Source organism: Vigna angularis, chromosome 7 (genome assembly GCF_016808095.1).
Source record: "Vigna angularis cultivar LongXiaoDou No.4 chromosome 7, ASM1680809v1, whole genome shotgun sequence".
Lineage (NCBI taxonomy): Eukaryota > Viridiplantae > Streptophyta > Magnoliopsida > Fabales > Fabaceae > Vigna > Vigna angularis.
This window is the reverse complement of record NC_068976.1, coordinates 5,584,392-5,604,423: the sequence shown is the minus strand read 5'-3', so window position 1 is coordinate 5,604,423 and position 20,032 is coordinate 5,584,392. Positions and strand designations below refer to the sequence as shown.

The window sequence follows — 20,032 nt, the reverse complement described above, 5'->3', positions numbered from 1 at the left end:
AAAAAGAAACTAAAAATTCTTGAATGTTTGTGTTATGTGCTTTATTCTGAAATTTTGTTTAGTTCGTTGCTCTTAGAATTTTATAAGGAGTAAAACCCCTAATATTTTAACCAATTTCGTTGAGTTTTTATTTTTTGTGTTCTTCATTTAAATTGTGCATTTTTACATTGGATTCGTGGAAATTATGTCTTTTGTGTTTTTCTTTTAATTGTAGTCCCAATTAATTATTTACCTTGATCTTGCATGACTTTTGGTGTTTGAAAGACAAATTATTTAATTTTCTTTATGTGTGTGGAACTGAAAAACAAAGAATAGTTGATTTTAGTAAAAGAGAAACAAATATATATTAAAAAAAATAAATAAAAAAGAGAAAGTAAGGTTCCAAGAGTAATAAAAAAAATCATAGAGTTCACACAATTATTATGTTGCACTATTGCTTATAATTGTTAATCTATCGAATTATATTTAGTCTTTTTTAGAGTCTCCGCATTGTCTCATTTAACTCTTTTTAGTAGTCCTATTTATTAAGAAGTGGACTTTAAGCCTAACTCAACCCCACAAAACCGGCTTGTATGGTGAGGTTTGCACCCACTTATAAACTATGAATTGGCTTTATCTCTAGTCGATGTGAGACTTCCAACACACCCTCCTCACGCCGAGGTATATACATCTCGAGCGTGGGATTAGACAATGGGTGGTCCGATAGCGGTCCGATAGCGGCCCGATAGCGGGTGAAACAATATGCCCAGCAAACAACAATATCGCTAGGATAGACTCTAACCATGACTCTGATACCATGTTAGAAGTGGACTTTAAGCCTAACTCAACCCTATAAAACCGGCTTGTATGGTGAGGTTTGTACCCACTTATAAACTATGAATTGGCTTTATCTCTAGTCGATGTGGGACTTCCAACACTATTAAATTTTAATTTTATTGTTTTAGTTCTTTTAAAAATTCCTTGAAGTTTTATGATTCCTCTTATTATAACAAATTGTTTGATGATTTTTGTAGTTGGGTATTTAACCCTGGAGGCTGACCTCTAAACCTTTGATAATAGGAGATTGGTCTCTTCTAGGATCCAACTATCACTTTAGTATAATTTCTATTTTTGATTATTTTAGATTTTTGTCTTTGATTTATTACTTTTTTTGTGCGTAAGATCTTCTAGAATTTAGGTCAAATACTATCCAAACAGGGGAGAATGATAAATAATCTTTAAGTGGTACGAATTTACGGACAAATCCTCTTCAAGGAAGGTATGATAGAGGACTATCTTCGGAACATGTATGAGAAGAACTTGTGAAAGAACATTTGTAATTCAAAGAATCTATGACAATGTCAAAGATCAAAACACGTCTCCTTGAATCTTATAATGTTCCATGAAGGATGAAACTTAAAGAACATGAAGATCATGAGCACAATTAAAGAATAATTTAAGAAATTAAATAATTTGTAATTTTATTTTAATTTTAAATTGAAGATAATGAACCCCAAACATAAAGATCACTTGAATTACAATTAAGATTATATTCCAACTGCACACCCCTGGTCTATTTCTAGCATCAGAAGCATACAAGAAAACTAATTGGATCATAACTTAAGATTAGCTTACACTCAATCTTAAGCCAGTTAAACATGATAAGTGATCAGTTCATCCAACAACAAACATAAATCAATTAACCATTTTAAATCAAAGAAAACATGCATAAATGAAAAGTTTCACCGAATACAAAAGAGTTTGAATCTGCTACATCATGCTCCAACACAGCAAAGATTTAGCTCCTCGTGAATAATGGAAAAAGTACATGCAAAGAGGAGGAAAACATCTCCCAATCCTCTAAAGATGTGTCTTTGAATTACAAGGATATATGTGAAGAGACTCAATAGAGTCTCTCTCTAAAATCATTCTAAGAAAGTGTAGACCCAAGTCTTTCTCTCTCTCCTTTTGCACCTCCTTTGAATCTGTCCGAAGTGCTTGTATTTATAGACATTCGTAGTATGGCCCAAGCAGTGGTTCATGGTTCTAACACTGAGGTTTCCTCCCTTAGTGAGTTTCCTCTATGGCTCAAGCTATGAAGTTTAGGGTTAGAGTTGCCTACAGTTGCTTAATAATGAAGTACTCTCTCATGGCTTAAGCTTTAATTCATGGCTTTAGGAAACCTTCTTGAGTGAGTTTTCTGTATGGCTCAAGCCCTCAGGTGGCACTACAGCTATAACAAGACAATTCATCAAAAAGTGCTGAATTTATTTTATTTTTTTCTCAATTCATAGATTAACTCCTTGGATTCATATGTTCCTACAAAATAAGTGAAAATTGGAGTAGATATCATAGATTTTAACACAATCAAAACAAGATAAGTGCTAATTTAAAAATGAAAATTACTTATCTTAAGCACTTATCAAGGTGGGGATTTGACCTTGGAGGTAAACCTCCAAACCGTTGATAATAAGAGATTGACCTCTTTCAGGATCTAAATATCACTTTGGTAGAATTTCTATTTTTGATTATTTTATATTTGTGTCTTTGATTTATGTTTGTGTTTGTTGGTATGATCTTCTAGAATTCAAGTCAAATTCTATCTAAATAGGAGAGAATGATAAGGAATTTTCAAGTGGTACGAATTTGAGGACAAATCCTCTTTAATAAGGAGGGTATGATAAAAAACTATCTCCTAAGCATGTATAAGAAGAATTTATGGAAGAACATTTGCAATTCAAAGAATCTATGACAAGGTCAAAGATCAAAACACGTCTCCTTGAATCTTATAATGTTCAATAAAGGGGAGAACTTAAAGAACATGAAGATCATGAGCACAATTGAAGAATAATTTAGGAAATTAAATAAATTGTATCTTTATTTTAATTTTACAGAATGTTAAATTCACCGGGCAGGCTAGTTTATGTTCGCTGGGCAAGTGGGCCTCGTTAGGCGGAAGTCTATGTTTATTATTTTTGTTTTCTGTTATTTTTTTTCTTGGGCTTTATTTTAGGCTTTCTAGTTTTCCTTAAACTTATGTGTATATGTATAGAAGTATCAAAAGATGATGTAAATACTTTTGAGTCATATTATATGCATTTGGATTCATTGAGAAAGGATTCTCTTGGTTCTTGAATTAGAATTTTGATTCTTATCAAATGTTAACATCTTTCTGGTGAATCTTCGCAATATGATCAATTTTTGGTGTCTCCATCCTTATCTTATTTCACTTTTTTCTTTGATTTGTTTTTGTTGTGCCTCTTGTGGATTTAAATTCAGAAGCAATCGTATCATTTCTTGGACAAGATTGTATCATCTAGTATCAAAGCAAGGTTATGGTTTGAATATCCTCATCTTATTTTTTGTATCAAATTTAAAAAAAAACCTAAAAATTCTTGAATGTTTGCATTATGTGCTTTATTTTGAAACTTTGTTTGGTTTATTGTTCTAAAAATTTTATAAGGAATAAAACCCGTAATATTTTATTCAATTTTATTGAGTTTTTATTTTTTTGTGTTCTTCGTTTAAATTGTACATTTCTACATTTGATTCTACCCATTTTTGTATCGTCGTTCATCTTAACGGGTATACTTATTTGGAATCCTAGTTAGGAAGACTTGTTTGAACTGGTCACCAAGACTAACCTTTGGCTCTAATAGGGTCTACATAGGGGGAGGTTCACTGTGGAGACACAACAATAATAAAACTTGAGTCCAATCACATATACCACTCTTAATCCAAAATATTAAGACAATAAGTTTGTAAGTCTTTATTATTATATAATACTCTCCTATCTCATTTTTATCCAATGTGAGATTTAAATTCATTCTTGTCTCAAAAGCATTTTTAACATAAATATATTTTAGAATGATTATTTCCAAGTATTTCGGATTCTCTCTAACTTAGTTCCAATGTACCTCGAACTTCAAATGTTTTGGATTGAGTGGCTAAAAAGCAAACTCTAAAAGTAAAAAAAGAAATAATTGACTGAATTTCATGTAAATTTAAAGGCTTAATACCTCTTTTGGTCCTTTGAAAGAGGGAGAATTGTTCAAAATGGTCCTACCTTTTTAAAAAGTTCGAAACGGTCCCAACTTGTGAAAAATCGGGTCAAGTTAATCCTTTTTGGTTACGGCGTTAAAGTTTTAATGGTGCAGGTGCCCCCTGAACAAATCATAATGAGGTGTTTAGTTTTAGTGATTGCGTGACATTGTGAGAGTGAATGAGCTGTAAAATAAAAAATTGGACAAAAAAAAAGATTGCGTGGTAGTGTAATGTGAGAGGTTAAAAAAAGAAGGGTTAGGGTTAGAATGAAATCGTGATTTAGGATTAAACATTCTGGTGAAAATGGATTTCAAATTGGGGTTAGTGTTTATCTCGTTGAAGAGGAAATTTGAAGATCGAATTGAAAAACGTAACTCATGGATATGCTGGATATGCTACCCCTTGTTTGATCATGGATATGTTGTGTCTTGTAATGGATGTTAGAGGTATGAATGTCGGGTCGGGGGCAAAGGTAACACACAATACATTGTTAAGGGGTCACATAATGAATTTCCACGCAAAGGTAGCACACAACAAGTTTGTCCTGCCTACTAGTACTGCTTGACTAATACAACAAGAAGAGATTACATCTAAAACTTCTCTTTTATGTATTTTTAACAGTACTGTACCATGGGACTTGGTTGGGTTGGACTAGATTTTCGGGGCTTGCTCCCATCACTTTTTGAAGAGTAAAACATGCTCCTTTAATAATCTGTTATTATATTAAGCCATAAATTAAAACATTTTTTAATGTATATGATGGTTTCTTTACAAAGCTGTTGTGAACTTATTCTCCAAAAATATGAGTACTGCAGTATAGAATTTTTTCCCCAACTAGTTGTCTATCTTTTTATATGCAGTAGAGAACTTATTAACCCAATAAAGAATTTCCCTTTGCATCAGCCATCAAATTTCATCAAACTAGAATCACACTTTCATCGCAAGCCGCCACCGTCGCCAACACCGCACCAACCTCTATGTCCGTCCTCCACCATGCCATCGCAAGTTTCGCTGCAGCCACCACAAGAGTTCATCTCGCCACCGTGAGCTTCAAGCCACCAGAAGCAACGCCTCTACCAATTCGTAGAAATCCCTTTGTGGCGTAGGCACGCAACTTTTCCCTTTGCAATTCTGAAACCCTAATTTGGGTAGAAAGGGTTTGCCATATGTCAAACCCTAACCCCTTTTCTTTTAACCCTCTGTCAAAACATTGCCACATAATCAATTTTAAGAAAAAAAAATTTAAATTTACACCTCATTCACTCTCACAGTGCCACACAATCACTAAAACTGGACACCTTATTATGTTTTGTCCAAGGACACCTGCGCCGTTAAAATTTTGACTTCATAACCAAAAAGGATTAAGCCAAATTTAAATATATTGACAAAAGAGTGAAAATATGAGTGAAAATATTTTCCAAGGTGGAGTTAATCTCATTTCTCGGTGACTTATGGGGTAACCTTCACAGGATTCCATCAATGACGAGCCATTATGAAAACCAATAAGTAATTATAATTAAATAAAATTGAAGCAAAATTAAGATCTTCAACTATTGAAGAATAACCCAAACCAAATCAAAATCAATCACATAGAAGTGAATCAATTCCAAACACCCGGCATTCATTTAGTAATATAAAAACTCGTTTCCTTCTCCAATTTTTGCTCGCACCTTTTCTTTCTCTCTCCTTGTCTCTCCTTGTCTCTCCCTGTTTCTCCCTCTCTCGTTCGCGTTCTTCGTCGCAAATCCGAAGGAGGATCTCTCTTGCTTTTTCTCTAGGTATACAAATATTTGTATGACGCTATGTTCTTAGCACGCGTGTTTTGGGTTTTGATCTGATCGGATTTGTTATTTCGATCTGTTTTAGGTTTTCGCGATGGCGTCGAAGCGAATTTTGAAGGAGCTTAAGGATTTGCAGAAGGATCCTCCAACTTCTTGCAGTGCCGGTCCATATTTCCCCCATTTTTTTTTTATGTTTTGCCTTTTTCGTTAAGATTTTTTTTTGTTGAATTATTTGGTGTTTGTTTGGCCTTAACGGTTTAGATTTAAGTTTGGCCAGGAAGAAACTGATTCCGTTTATTTGTAGAAAGTTTTTGTATACTGTAAAATTACAGTTGAAAATTTTATCTTTGGTTTATAGTTGAGATTTGCTTCAATCGGTTACCGCGGATATTGTTTGAGATTGATCTTGCTGTTGCTTTTAGATTAAAGTAGTGTTTAGTTGGTTCCGTGTTGCAGTGATGAGCTGCGAACTTGTTGTGGATTGATGATACGGAAGGAGAAATAATTGGGGTTTTGTGATGAATGCTGAAATGATTTTCTATATGGACCAACAGTAGTTTTGTGTTTCATATGTTTTAAGGTTCTTGTAATAGGATACATATTCCCCAACCTCATGATTATTTTAAATTTCATTCACTATTCCATATTTCCTGTTAGCATTAATTCCTGGATCATGCATCTATTGGCTGTTGTGTGTTTTATGGCAAAATTATTCAATAAAGGCAGCTGGAGCTGCTGTAGTTGACTTTTATATATAGTCTTTGGATGACATAGTTGGATAAAACTGCTAGGTACTGTTATTTTCACGTTTTCATTTCCTTGCACTATCATTTAGGAGTTTATACACTTTTAATTAGAAAAATTACAAATTTTAGGTCCTGTTGCTGAAGACATGTTTCATTGGCAAGCAACAATTATGGGTCCTCCGGACAGTCCTTATGCGGGAGGTGTTTTCCTAGTGACTATTCATTTCCCTCCAGATTATCCCTTCAAGCCACCCAAGGTTTGTATATCATTTTGGAGTATATAATGTTTTATACCTTAACTTTCTTGAATTATTTTTAAATAATAATGGAATGTAGTTCCCCTTATTTTCTTTTTTCATTTCCCTTAAGTGTATAAAATTTATGCATGTATCATTTCCATTAAGTGTTTGAAAATTTATGCATGTATCTGAATGTTGTCATCAACATCATATCATTTGTTCTCTAGTGCATACTTATATGTATGGTGATGGATCTTTCAGGTTGCATTTAGGACGAAAGTATTCCACCCAAACATAAATAGCAATGGAAGCATTTGCCTCGATATATTAAAGGAGCAGTGGAGCCCTGCCCTAACCATTTCCAAGGTAGGTTTGTTCATTTATAAGGTGTTTTGAAATGTGTTTTGTTATTCCTCTATTAAAAGTATTGAGGATTTTACATTGACTTGATATATTGTTAAATTGTGTAGTATTTAAGTGGAAGTTCCATTTTACAAGTTAGTTTGTGAGTTTGAAGTAGGTTTAAAATTCACTTTTATAGAATGGTATCAAACTCTATCTTAACAAGATTTGTTGGACTTATTGTGTCACATGCATTCATGCTACTATTGACCACCTACAAATATTTAGTGTCATGCTTGACATGTCTGCATGATTTGAGTATGTTGGAGATTTCACATTGACTATAAATATAATCAAATTATAATATATAAGTGGGTGCAAACTTCATGTTATAAGTCGTTTTTATGAGATTAAACTTAAAGTTTGCTATCTGAGAATATAAGGGGAACACTTATGATAACCAAGGTTTGTATAGTGGGGAGAAACGTTACAAGTAGAATGTCTACCCTTGAGTAGCAATAGCTCAATCATTTTCAGATGGAACTATATCTAGTAGGGAAGGTGGCCTCGGGGAAGGATCAAAAGCATGACCTTCACTATATCATTATTTGTTGAAGATGGATCCTATATTAGAATATCAAAAGGTTTGAACGATGTTGATTTTCCTAAAGTGTAGTAGAAACTTCCCAAGTTTTGGTAGAGTCATCTGGTTATGAGGAAAAATGATTGACAATGGTAAGAAAGTATCTACATATGTCGTTATTAGAATGAACAATTGTATGATATGGAACAAACTTAAAGAAAGAGATTTCAGCAACACATAATAACGATAAAGATCAGGGGAGAAACATCAATACGAGCTATGAGGTTATGTACAAAGTATGTGGAACCAAAACCATATATAGGAAGGTTGTATAGATGAGAATGAGGAAAAATGATAGAGTGGGGTAACACAATATTTTAAACTATAAGGGATAATAATATGAAAATAATTTCAAATATCAGAGTGAACTAAATATAGAGGAGGCAAAGCTTGTTTATTGTGACAAACATGTCTTCCTAATTGACTAACTAACAATCCAAAGCAGAAAAATCATTTAAACTTTCATCCAATCCAATATCCAATCCTGTACTTTTATTGAAGGTCGATAGTATCATGGAGTTAGATCAATTTGACAAAATACAACAAATTTAAAAGGCAATTAGGAAATAAAGAACATAGTCACTACTAAGCGATGAAAGGGGTTAGGTAGTGTTAGAATATTTACCCTATTTATCATGATTATATTCTGTCCAGGGTTACCCTATTTATCATGATTATATTGTGTCTAGGGTTACCCTATTTATCATGATTATATTGTGTCTAGGTTACCCTATTTATCATGATTATATTGTGTCTAAGTTACCCTAATTATCATGTACTCTTGTATCAATTTATTTTTATAAATAGAAGATTATGAGAGAGATCAATTAAGTCCTCTAGAATTATTTCTTTTCAATCTCAAGTTGGTAGTACCAATTGATGGGATAAGCTCTTCCAAGTTATATCACTCAAGCCAAGGTGGTGGTTTGTAGAAGCTTGATGGTGGTGGAAATATGGTATGCATATGGTGGTTTTGATGTGATGAGATGATGACTCCTCTTTCTAGCTATATGACTCAAGCAAGGCAGAGAGACTATAGTGGTGTCTGATATGTTCTCAAGAATGGTTGAGCTAACTCAAGAGGAACGATAGGTAGAGAAAACCTAGAAGGGATGCTTTAGCCTCAGTGACCTAAGTTGAGTAGTATGACATAAATTTGGTAACATAATAATACTCAATTCAAAAGTGAATTTATACGAGAGAGACACTTCTATTTATAAGCTTAGGTAACCCTAAAGGTGTCTCTAAATTGTAGAAACATAACCCTAATACTCTAACTTGGAGACCAAGGAATAAACTTCTCCATTAGAAGGATGACACATGACCACTATTAGGGAGAAATCTTCTCGAGCATGCCACATGTCAAGAGCATGTGTCTTACAAAAGAGAGCAACTTGGAGACTTTTTTAGCCATGGACCCACAAGCTTCTAGATGGTTTGCTTTCCAAGTTAAGATTTTTTACCCTAGATTCAAGTGTCTTCATATGGCCCATCTTCTCTGGCCAAAACCCTATACCTAGCCAAAAATACAAATCCCAAAAGGAAACCTAGACTATTTCACCCATTATACAAGGCCCAAAAGAAAACATAGACTATTTGATCCTTTGACCCATTATACAAGATCCAAAAGAAAACCCTATACTACTAGACTCATAATACAAAGCCCTAAGAAACCTATTCTAAAAACTCACTGATGGCCCATGACGATAAAAGTTTGGACCCTCCTTCCACAGATGATTTCAACCCTTCTTGAATGTTCTTGATGGCTTGGTGGTATGCCATCATCCCTTCCCTTTTGAAAATAATTTGTCTTCAAATCTTCATGTTTCTTCATGGCAAAACCTTTTTCTTATTGTTGGTCAACTTGGTATCATTCCTCCAGGATCAAAGATCCATCTACAATAATCACTATTAGAAGTGGATTTTAAGCCTAATTCAACCCCACAAAACCGGCTTGTAGGGTGAGGTTTGCACCCACTTATAAACTATGAATTGGCCTTATCTCTAGTCGATGTGGGACATCCAACACACCCCCTTCACGCCGAGGTATAGACATCTCGTGCGTGATAATAGAAATTGGGTGGTCCGATAACGGTCCGATAGCGGATGGAATAGAAGAATAGAATGCCCACTTAGAACTCGCTAGGATAGGCTCTAACCATGGCTCTGATACCATATTAGAAGTGGATTTTAAGCCTAACTCAACCCCACAAAACCGGCTTGTAAGGTGAGGTTTGCACCCACTTATAAACTATGAATTGGCCTTATCTCTAGTCGATGTGGGACTTCCAACATCACCAAACAAGATTTCAATCACTTTTTGTTTCATAAGCACAATATATCTCAATGAAAGACTAGAAGGAGGCCTTACCGTTAATTTTGAGAGACATTTCTTGAGAGTTTTCAATGCCTACTTTCCAAGAGTGTTTTCATCCACTTTGGGTTAATTGTAAACTAGGAAGCAACATTAACTTAAAGTGTGATTTTGAAAAATTTGAGGAGTTTAAAATAATGGGAAGTTGAAATGAGGTTGAAAAGTTTTGAAAAGTAAAGGTTGAAATTATGAAAGATGATTTAATGATAAATTGAGAAGTTCAGTGATTGGAAAACTTCCTTTGTCATCTTGGTTTCAACTATTATTGAGGGAGTGGTAGGTGCCTTTAGTAACACTTTCTCTTCTTCTCTTCTCTCAATCTCTTTTTTTTCTCTCTTTTTTCTTTCTCATTACCTAATGATGGGATAGGCTCCTCCAAGTTACATGACTCAAGCCAAGGGGAGACTTCCAAATGGGTGACGATTTGTGGAAGCTTGATGGTGGTTGAAATATGGTACGCATACGGCGGGTTTGATATGATGAGATGATGACTCCTCCTTTCAACTATATGACTATAGTAAGGGAGAGAGGCTATGGTGGGGTTTGATGTGTTCTCAAGAGTTGTTGGCCAAATTAAGAGGAAGGGTGTCTAGAGGAAACCTAGAAGGGGTGTTCTAGTCTTGGTGTCTTAAGTTGAGTAGTATAACACAAATTTGGTAGTATAATAATACTCAATTCAAAGGTGAATTTATATGTGGAGACTCCTCTGTTTATAACCTTAGATAACCCTAAAGGTGTTTCCAAATTGTAAAAGCAGCAAAACCCTAATATTGTAACTTGGAGACCAAGGAAAATTTGTCTCTATTAGGAGGATGGCACATGGCCACTATCAAGGAGAAATCCTCTCCATTAGGAGCATGTCGCATGACAAGAGCATGTATCTCACAAAAAAGAGTAACTTGGAAACCATTATGGCAAAGGGCCACAAGCTTCTAGAAGGTTTGCTCTCCAATTTTTTTGACCTAAATCCAAGTGTCTCTTTAGGGCCCAAATACAAGGCCTAAAATAAAATCTAGACTACTTGGCTATTATACAATGCTCAAAAGAAAATCCTATAATGCTAGGCCCGTATACAAAGCCCAAATAAACCTATTCTACTAAAAACTTACTAATAGTCCATGCTGATAAGAGTCTGGGCTTTTCTTTCACAGATGACTTCAATCCTTCTTGAATGTTCTAGGCCATTACTATTGGGTATGCCATCACCAATTCTCCAAGCTTGTGTTTATAAATCATTGGCAACAATTATAAAATGCAAATTGGTAACTTTTGTTAAAAAAGAAAAGAGAATGATTGTGAGATATATGATTGGTTACACCGTAGATGGACCTGGACTCATACTTAGTTTGACAATTGAAGCATATTTTAGACTAGCTAGATCATCTTGATTCAGACTGGTTCGACAAGGCAGGTCCTGGTCTAACTGCTTGTCATTTAGTTCAACATATCAGCAGGATCATCTTGACCAAACTGGTTCATGACCATCCTTGTTCAATTTCCCAACACTAGTACTAGTCTCTTCCTGAATATAATAATTGTGTCTTGAAGTTAAACGTCTTCTTCTGATCCATATGAACGTTGCTTGTCACTGTTGTAGTTTAAATTAAATTTTCTGTTTTGCATCAAGTTCAAGTGACAGGTCTTAGAGCTAATCTTATGCAAGTGGTTAAGCATGTTCAAAATATTTATTGTGGTATCGTTGCTTACTTTGTTCATCTTTAGGTGTTGCTTTCAATTTGTTCCCTGTTAACGGACCCAAATCCTGATGATCCTTTGGTCCCTGAAATTGCCCACATGTACAAGACAGACAGGAATAAATATGAGTCAACTGCAAGAAGCTGGACCCAGAAATATGCCATGGGCTAATTAACATATAGTACGAGGGAGAGCGATTTTTATTTTCAATGTCTAGGCCTAACAGGCTTTGTATGAATATTTGAGGACCCTGAAACATTTCTTCTGTTGTTTGTATTGCAAAATGCAAATGCTACCTCTAAAGCAGTGAAATGTAGCCCCAATTAAAAGTTTGTCAAAATTTTAACATTGTATTTGCAGCACCATCGCTTATTTAGAATGTTTGGGTTGGTCTATTATTATGCACTAAAGTTGCCATTTATTGAAAATCAATGAATTTGATAACCATATAGCGGTAAGATTTCATGTTTTAATTTTCAAGAGTCCATGGTATTGAGTAGCCATATAGCTCAAGTTTTGATGGACGCTGAATATGGTTTTGGTAAAGCTATGCTTCGAGCATAAAATTTTAATCAAGTTCATACTTAGTTTCTATTGAGAAGAAGAAATTAAATCTGCCCTATGGTATTGGATAACTATCAACCTTCAGGTATTGAATAATGCCCGGATACTATTTATGATGTTAAGCCACAACTATCACAATAATTCCCTAATGTGAGCTTTCCTCTGTTTCCTTCTGACCATTCAGAGCAATTTCTTTTTGAATCACTGTTAGAGTGAGATAAGTTTTCTGGAGATCTTGTTAGTTGTGGGAGGGGGAGGTATATAAAAACCAAGAGGAACATGCAATTAAAAAGAAGAATGGAACTTGAGATGTTAAGAGAGATTATATATATAAATCTCAACGATTGACTCCTAACCTTATAAGAGATAATATTCATACATCTACGTGTGTGTGTATAGTTATATATTAGAAATGAAGTGTCTTGTTTTTCAACACAAGATGGGGTGAATTGGTGAACAATAAAAATAAATGCTTTTTAAATCTTTTTGCAAATTTAGAATGATCTTTAATCTTTCTTGTAATCTAAGTAAGACGCGTATGTAGTGAAAGTAAAAGAGATAAGGAGAGAAATACAAATAGAAGATTTATACTGGTTCGGTCTCAATGCCTACATTTAATTTCCCTTCCAATCAACTTTAGATTGAAGGATATTTCATTATAATGATTTGAGTTTTACAACAAAGGTTTTACAGAGACTCTCTCAAATATAAACACCTCTCTCAATCAATAATCAAATATAGAAAGATAACACCTACATAAATAATTACAAGTCTGCACTGCAGAACCCTTTGAGAACACCTCTCAAAGGACCAAGAACTCCTTACTCTTCTTCCTGGCCGCACACATAGGGAACCACCACAATCTAAGATTGTAGAAAACAAAGTCTGATCAGGTAAGAATACACCTCACTCGTGTAGTAGTTGGTTATCAATGTAAATCCAGATTTGTTCTTCACGAAACCTCAAGATGTATCAAACTCTATGAATCTTGTTTCTTGGAGCGTCTTAACACCTGTAACACTTTTCTCAAATCAAAGATATCAGATATGAAAATTTAGAATGACCAATCTGTTTCAGAGTTATGTGTAATGCGTTAATTTATAGTTTTCCTCATGATAGACGCAATCGATTACGTTAGTAATGTAATCGGTTATATTAGTAGTAGATGTAACAAAATTACAACTAACACATTTCTAATTGAATGCACAATTAATATAATCGATTTGCAATAAATGCTAGTCAAACATATTTAAAAATATGATCGTTATTGTAGATATGATAAAGCTTGAAAACAATTTTCAAATTATAACAGACTTAATTGATTATATAACCAGTGTAATCGATTAAGCTTTTCATTTAAAAAGATTTTGAAAACTTTTTCTCTTCAAAAACTCATCACAACATATTTCAATAATATGTTTGCGAAGACACGAGTTTTAATTGATTTTACACTTAATGTAATCAATTTAAAACTTGTTGTTTTGCCACAGTTTAAAAACATAAGCTGTCTGATGGACTTAATTGATTACAACATCACTGTAATCAATTATTTCATACAGAGTTGCTTTGTGCTTGTGGTTTTAACACACAAAAACATTCAGAATGCATACAGAGATATAAACACAATTATGATCACAAAAGTATGCAAACTAAACAACATATGAACATATGTATTCATCAAGAAACATTTTCATAGCAACATATGTGTCAATCACAAATACACATTTCTATTGTGTCATTACAACATCTATGTTTTGTTACAATTAATATGTTGTCATCATAAAAAACAAACACAAATATTGAGTTTAACACTCACATTGCTCCCCTTTCAATAATATATATATATATATATATATATATATATATATATATATATATATATATATATATATATATTCAAGCACATAAATGTCAACATCATTAAATATGTCTTCTTTAACAAGTTAAACATAATTGTCTACTTTAAAATTTCAAATACTATGTATTCTAAAATACATTTGTAATTTGTCATTATGAAAAAAAAGATATTACTAAAAAAAATAAAAAGAACTGTTTGAATATTTATCGTATTTATCATAATTGTAGTGTGTTTAGTATATATTGTAGTAGTATCTAGGTCTGCACCTAGGTTAAGGGACAAACTCATAATTTTTCATTTACTTTTGTATAAGAACTTTCTTATATGTAGAATGAGAGTGAGAGATATTTTTCAAGCCCTTTAGAATTATTTTACAGTTTCAATCTCAAGTTGATATTAGAGCGGGTTGATCGTGCTCTGGTTTGCTGTCCGTGGTTGTCCAGTCCTTATCTGCAACTGTCCATTGCAGTTTGAAGCTCTTCAACTTTGTCAGCCACTATTCTTCACTATTTCGCCATCGGTCGCTGTCGACTGTCGTCACAGTTTCATTCGACAACCATTGGATATGGTTCATCTCTCTACATGATGACCATCCCCACCGGTGCCGGGATCACGTTCTCCTCCACGCGCGGTCACAGATTCATCTTTGTGCGCTGCGAATAGGCGTGTACTGTTCATGTGCTGCCCTTTGCTCGTGAGGTTACCATCGCGACATCTCCCCAATGGTCGTCAGTCCTTCCTCTCCCCATTCTGACCCTCGAAACTCCTCTCCGAAAGGGTCCCAAAGCTTCCCTTGAAGAAAGTTGGTCTAAACCCTTATGGTTTTCTACCTCCTTGCTGTTGCGGTTTCTTCTTTTTCAGAAATGGCTTCTAGCAGTGCTCTTTCATTCTCTAGAAATCCATCAATTACTTCTAAGAAGCTAATTGAAAAAATTATCTATCATAGCCTGCCGCTGTTGAAATGTAGCTCCTTGGTTAAGGACATTATGACCACCTTGAGCGAGATGGAAGCCATGTGCCTGCTGAAAAAGCTGATTAGTGAAATTAAGCAAATTTCTAGTTGTATGCTCTGTTATGGCAATCAGTGGAACCCAAACTTATATCTCTAAGAGCTTTCAAAACTTGACACTTCTTTTGGAAGAGAACTCAAAGCATTTATGCTAACGATATTCAACGTTTCTATGACACAACAAACAAGCTTGCATCTCTTAAAAATGGCAGACCATGATATGATGTCCTTCATGGCTAAAACCCAATTTGCTGTCGAAGAACAAAGGATGTTTTTAGAAACAGACTCATTAGAGGATATCAAGAAGAAACTAGACAAATATTACATGGTGTGATCCTTCGTCCCTACATTCAAATTTTTGATCATATAAGAGATAAACATTTTACCAGTCATGAGATCCCCTCCATGGAAACATGGACCACTCGCCTTCTGCGTGTCCCAATACCTCAAACTCAGGAAACACATGAACTAGTGGAACCATCTGTCATGGTTACCACACAAGGAAGAGGAGGACATGACATTAGAGGAGGAGGACGAGGAGGTCGGGGACGTCCTCAATGCATATACTATAAAAGGATGGGTCACACTCAAGAGAATTATTACTTCTTACATTATTTCTCTTCCAAAACCGTCAAATTTCGAAGACTTAAACTTCTACTTCTAATTTCACCGATGATGAATATCAAGAGTATCTAAGGTTAAAGTCTAACAGCTTGGCACAAACATCTCAATCTCCTAGTACATCAACAACCTGCATTTCTCAATCCATGGAAGGTCAAAATTCATAGGTAATTGACTCAGGTGCTTCTGATCACATTTATGGTAATACCTCCTTGTTCTCATCCATTTCCTTTCGAGAAAAACCTCATTTCATAGTCCTTGCAATTGGATCTAAAACTTGCTCAAAATGAGTTGGTCATGCTTCCTTGTCTCCCTCCCTCAATCTAAACTCTGTCCTTTTTGTCCCTAATATTCCTTTTAATTTAATTTCCCCAAGCCAGATGACCAAAATGTTAAATTGTTCAATAACCTTTGATCACAAATCTTTTGTTATACAAGGGCGTAGTTTGGGGAGACAGATTGAAAAAGGATATGAAGCTGAGGGATTATACTGTTTTAGATATCGTCCAAGGTTGTCTTCTGTTGCTACTCCTAATCCTAAAGTACTACAAGATCGACTAGGCCATCCTCATTTGTTCAAATTAAAAAAGATGTGTCCTAAACTTAGTAGTCTCTAGACCTTAGAATGTGAGTCATGTTAACTAGGAAAACATGTTAGATCTACCTTTGCTAAAAGGTTTATCTCAATATGTAATTCTTGTTTTTCAATCATCCATTCTGAAATATGAGGACCTAGCCGTACCTCCTCCTTTGGTTTTAGATATTTTATTACCTTTATTGATGAATATTCAAATGTACTTGGGTTTATCTTATGAAAAATCGTTCTAAAATTTTAGCCATCTTTACATCATTTTTAACTGAAATCAAGAATCAATTTGGCAAGTAATCAAAATATTAAGAAGTGATAATCCCAAAGAGTATTTCTCATCCTCTTTTTCTGCAATCTTGAGTTCCTATGGTATATTACATCAATCTACTTGTCCTCGTACACCAATACAAAATGGTATTAACAGAACAAAAAAATAGACACGTGCTATAAACTGCTCATACCCTTTTGCTTGGTGCCCATATTCCTGCCCATCATTAGGGGGATGCCATCTTAATTGCATTTTATCTTATTAATAGGATGCCTTCCTCCTCTCTTGATCATAAAGTCCCGTTCTCCATTCTATTTCACATGTATTCCTGAGTGTTTGGCTGTGTATGTTTTGTTCATGGCTTGTCTCCAGGACTAGACAAACTCTCCATTCACGCTCTCAAATTTGTCTTCTTAGTCTATTCTCGACACCAAAAAGGATATCGGTGTTACTCTCCTGAAACTAAGAAGTATTACATGTTTGCCAATGTAACATTCTTTGAACAAACTCCTTACTTCTCTCCAACTATTCAGGATGTTCATATCCTCCACCAGGTCCTTCCTATTCCAGTGGCTGAGTTAAATAGCTCAACTGTCTCTGTCAATCCAAGTCTTAATTAAAATTCTCTACACTCGTTTCTCCACATATTCAGATCATCCCACATAGGGTCCTAATGGATAGTCCACCTCCCTAAGAAAATGGTGAATCTCCTATTTCATATTCTTCTCCTTCGCCACCCCCTACCACGTCTCTTGGTGCAAATGATTCAGCATGGCCTATTGTCCTGAGAAAAGGTACTCGTTCCACTCGAAACCCTATCCAATTTATAATTTTCTTAGCTATCATCGATTGTCGCCTTCCTATTTTTCTCTTTTATCCTCAATGTTTTGTTGTTATAGCCAATAATGTCAAAAAAGCACTTGATGATACTAGATGGTGACAAGCTATGATTGCAGAAATGCATGCTCTTGACTAAAGTAACACTTGGGATCTAGTGCCCCTTCCCCAAAGAAAAAAGGCAGTTGGTTCCAGATGAGTGTATACAGTTAAAGTCAGCTCTAATGGTAAAATTTATCGACTCAATGTCCAGCTTGTTGTAAAAGGTTACACTTAGTTTTGAAACAACCGATACCGATTTTGCGTAGTGGAAATATTAAAATAGAGTACGATACAGATTGTTAAAAGCAAAGAGCTTGTTCGGTCAATTTAAAAAAAGGTTCCTTTGATTTTCTTATAAACTTTTTATCAAACAGTTGATGAGCAGAAAATATAAGAGTGTAGGGAGTAGAAAAATCAGAAAAATGATTTTTTTCCTGGTTCGAATAAAAAGATTCTACGTCTAGACGTTAATCACTATGAATAGTGATTAACTTTTTTAGTAAAACAGTTTCATAATTACAATGAAAGTGAATAGAAAATAACAATAAAAAAACACCTTCCTTCGACAAACGAAATGGAAGAATGCAGTAAGAACCTTCCTTCGACAAACGAACCAGAAGAGCTTCCTTCGAGAAACGAACCGGAAGCAACAACTCTGCCAACTTGAAGAGAACCGCTCCGACCTTTGACACACAAAGCGCGAGCTTCTCCTATTCACAGGACTTGACAAGAGCAAGAACTAGCACTTGAGAACTTCCTCATCTTAAACTGTATTATCAAATTCGCAAAGTTAACTTTTGAAGGTTCTGGCAAAGAGATTTATAGTCTATTGGTCTGAAAATGAAAAGACGCATTCCAATTGCCGGTGATAATCGATTATTGTAAGTAATAATCGATTATATGCGAGACTTGGACCGGTTAGGATATTTAACACGTCAACCGGTCGACTTGAGTTCTTCACCTTCTGCCGCTCGGTTTGAGTCGTCACAGCCTCCTGCCGTTCGACTTGTCTCCTTACAGCTTTTCAGCGTTCGGTGCTAACTGCTCGGTCTCGATCATGCTCTCCACCACTCGGCTCAATATTTATAAACTTTCCAACTCTTAACATTTTCTTCTATAGTGTTAGTTGGACACAATATCGTTCGGCTTGTGTTAGACACCATTCGGTTCACAACTTGTGTTCGGCCAGTGTTAGTGATCGTTCAATATTCAACTGAGTTTCGTCAATGTTCAACTCTGTTCGGTCTTGAGTATCCGTTCGGTCTTGAACATTGTTCGGCTATGAACGACTATACATCGTCCAGCCTTCAACTATTACATATCGTTCGGTCTTTGACTGATAGTGATCGTTCGGTCTCAGTCATGCCACTGCTCGGGTGCCAGGTTCAATTCTAACACCACTTCACCTTCCAACCGCTCGGTCTTGTTCATGCCTTCTACCGTTCGGTTTTAACTGCACGGTCTTGGTGTCTTCTCTTATACATAAATTCTTTTAAACTCATACAACAAAAGTCTTCTTATTCTTCACTTTGTAACATCATCAAAATCATTATCTTCAGGATACCAATGTTCCTCATTGGTAACAATCTCCCCCTCTTTGACGATGATAAAAAATTTCCTGTTTAAAAGCATTGTTGAATATCTGCAAAAAGTTTTAACTTACAAACAAGTTAGTAGTAACTGCACTAGAAGTGTTTTTCCCCCTTTTTGATCATAAGCAAAAAGTAAGTATACTCTCCCTCAAAAAAATAATGTATGCACTATATGAGAACATGAAATGATTCTATTTATTTTGGGAAAATGTCAATACAGCATAAGGAAATACAACCAAAATAGTACACTAAGTGAAAAAAAGCAAACAATCAGCCTAATCTAGAAATCTTGAGAGGGTGGTGTTTCCAGAGGATGAAGATTGAGGCGATTTTCAATGTTGCCAAGACGAGTGTCAAAATCATCAAACCTCTCAATCACATATTCCTCATGAGTTTGCTGCATTTCAATGAGTTCATCAAAACGTGCTTGATGAGCTAAACTCATGTCCTCCAATTGCTTGGACAAATTTGAAAAGTACTCGTCCATTGAGAGAGAGGAGGATGAAGGCATAGTGAAAGGTCCAGCTTCAGAGGGAGCAACAACTCCTACTGGTTCTGCCATATGGGCATCCATATCATCATCTTCATCATCCTGATGATCATCATCCTTGTAAGTGATCACGCGCCCACAGGCGACAAAACCCATTTGATGAAACGTTGTCTCCCTAATTTAAGTCCCAATTGCTTAGATGACTTGGGTGAGCTCTCCTTCTATATGAACTCCTTTGTATTCAAGAATCCTAGAGATGAGGAGAGCGTAGGGAAGATGATAGGCATGATACATTTTGGCTTTTAGCATAGTGTCAGAG

At 35.1% G+C, this 20,032-nt stretch overlaps 1 protein-coding gene across 1 annotated transcript; it reads left to right on the top strand.

Moving 5' to 3' along the window:
• The first annotated feature begins 5,618 nt into the window (after positions 1 to 5,618).
• On the top strand, positions 5,619 to 12,205 carry LOC108338152 (ubiquitin-conjugating enzyme E2 10). Its single transcript, XM_017574884.2, has 5 exons — positions 5,619 to 5,801; positions 5,890 to 5,968; positions 6,680 to 6,807; positions 7,051 to 7,155; positions 11,871 to 12,205. The coding sequence occupies exons 2-5, from the start codon at positions 5,899 to 5,901 to the stop codon at positions 12,012 to 12,014; spliced, it is 447 nt and encodes a 148-aa protein (XP_017430373.1). The 5' UTR covers positions 5,619 to 5,801; positions 5,890 to 5,898; the 3' UTR covers positions 12,015 to 12,205.
• Positions 12,206 to 20,032: the final 7,827 nt, after the last annotated feature.

Bases quoted from the DNA above. Each gene is read 5' to 3' on its own strand.
- LOC108338152 (XM_017574884.2), top strand. From the start codon at position 5,899: ATGGCGTCGAAGCGAATTTTGAAGGAGCTTAAGGATTTGCAGAAGGAT. The intron at 5,969-6,679 runs GTCCATATTTCC...TACAAATTTTAG, and splicing joins TCCAACTTCTTGCAGTGCCG to GTCCTGTTGCTGAAGACATG. The intron at 7,156-11,870 runs GTAGGTTTGTTC...GTTCATCTTTAG, and splicing joins CTGCCCTAACCATTTCCAAG to GTGTTGCTTTCAATTTGTTC.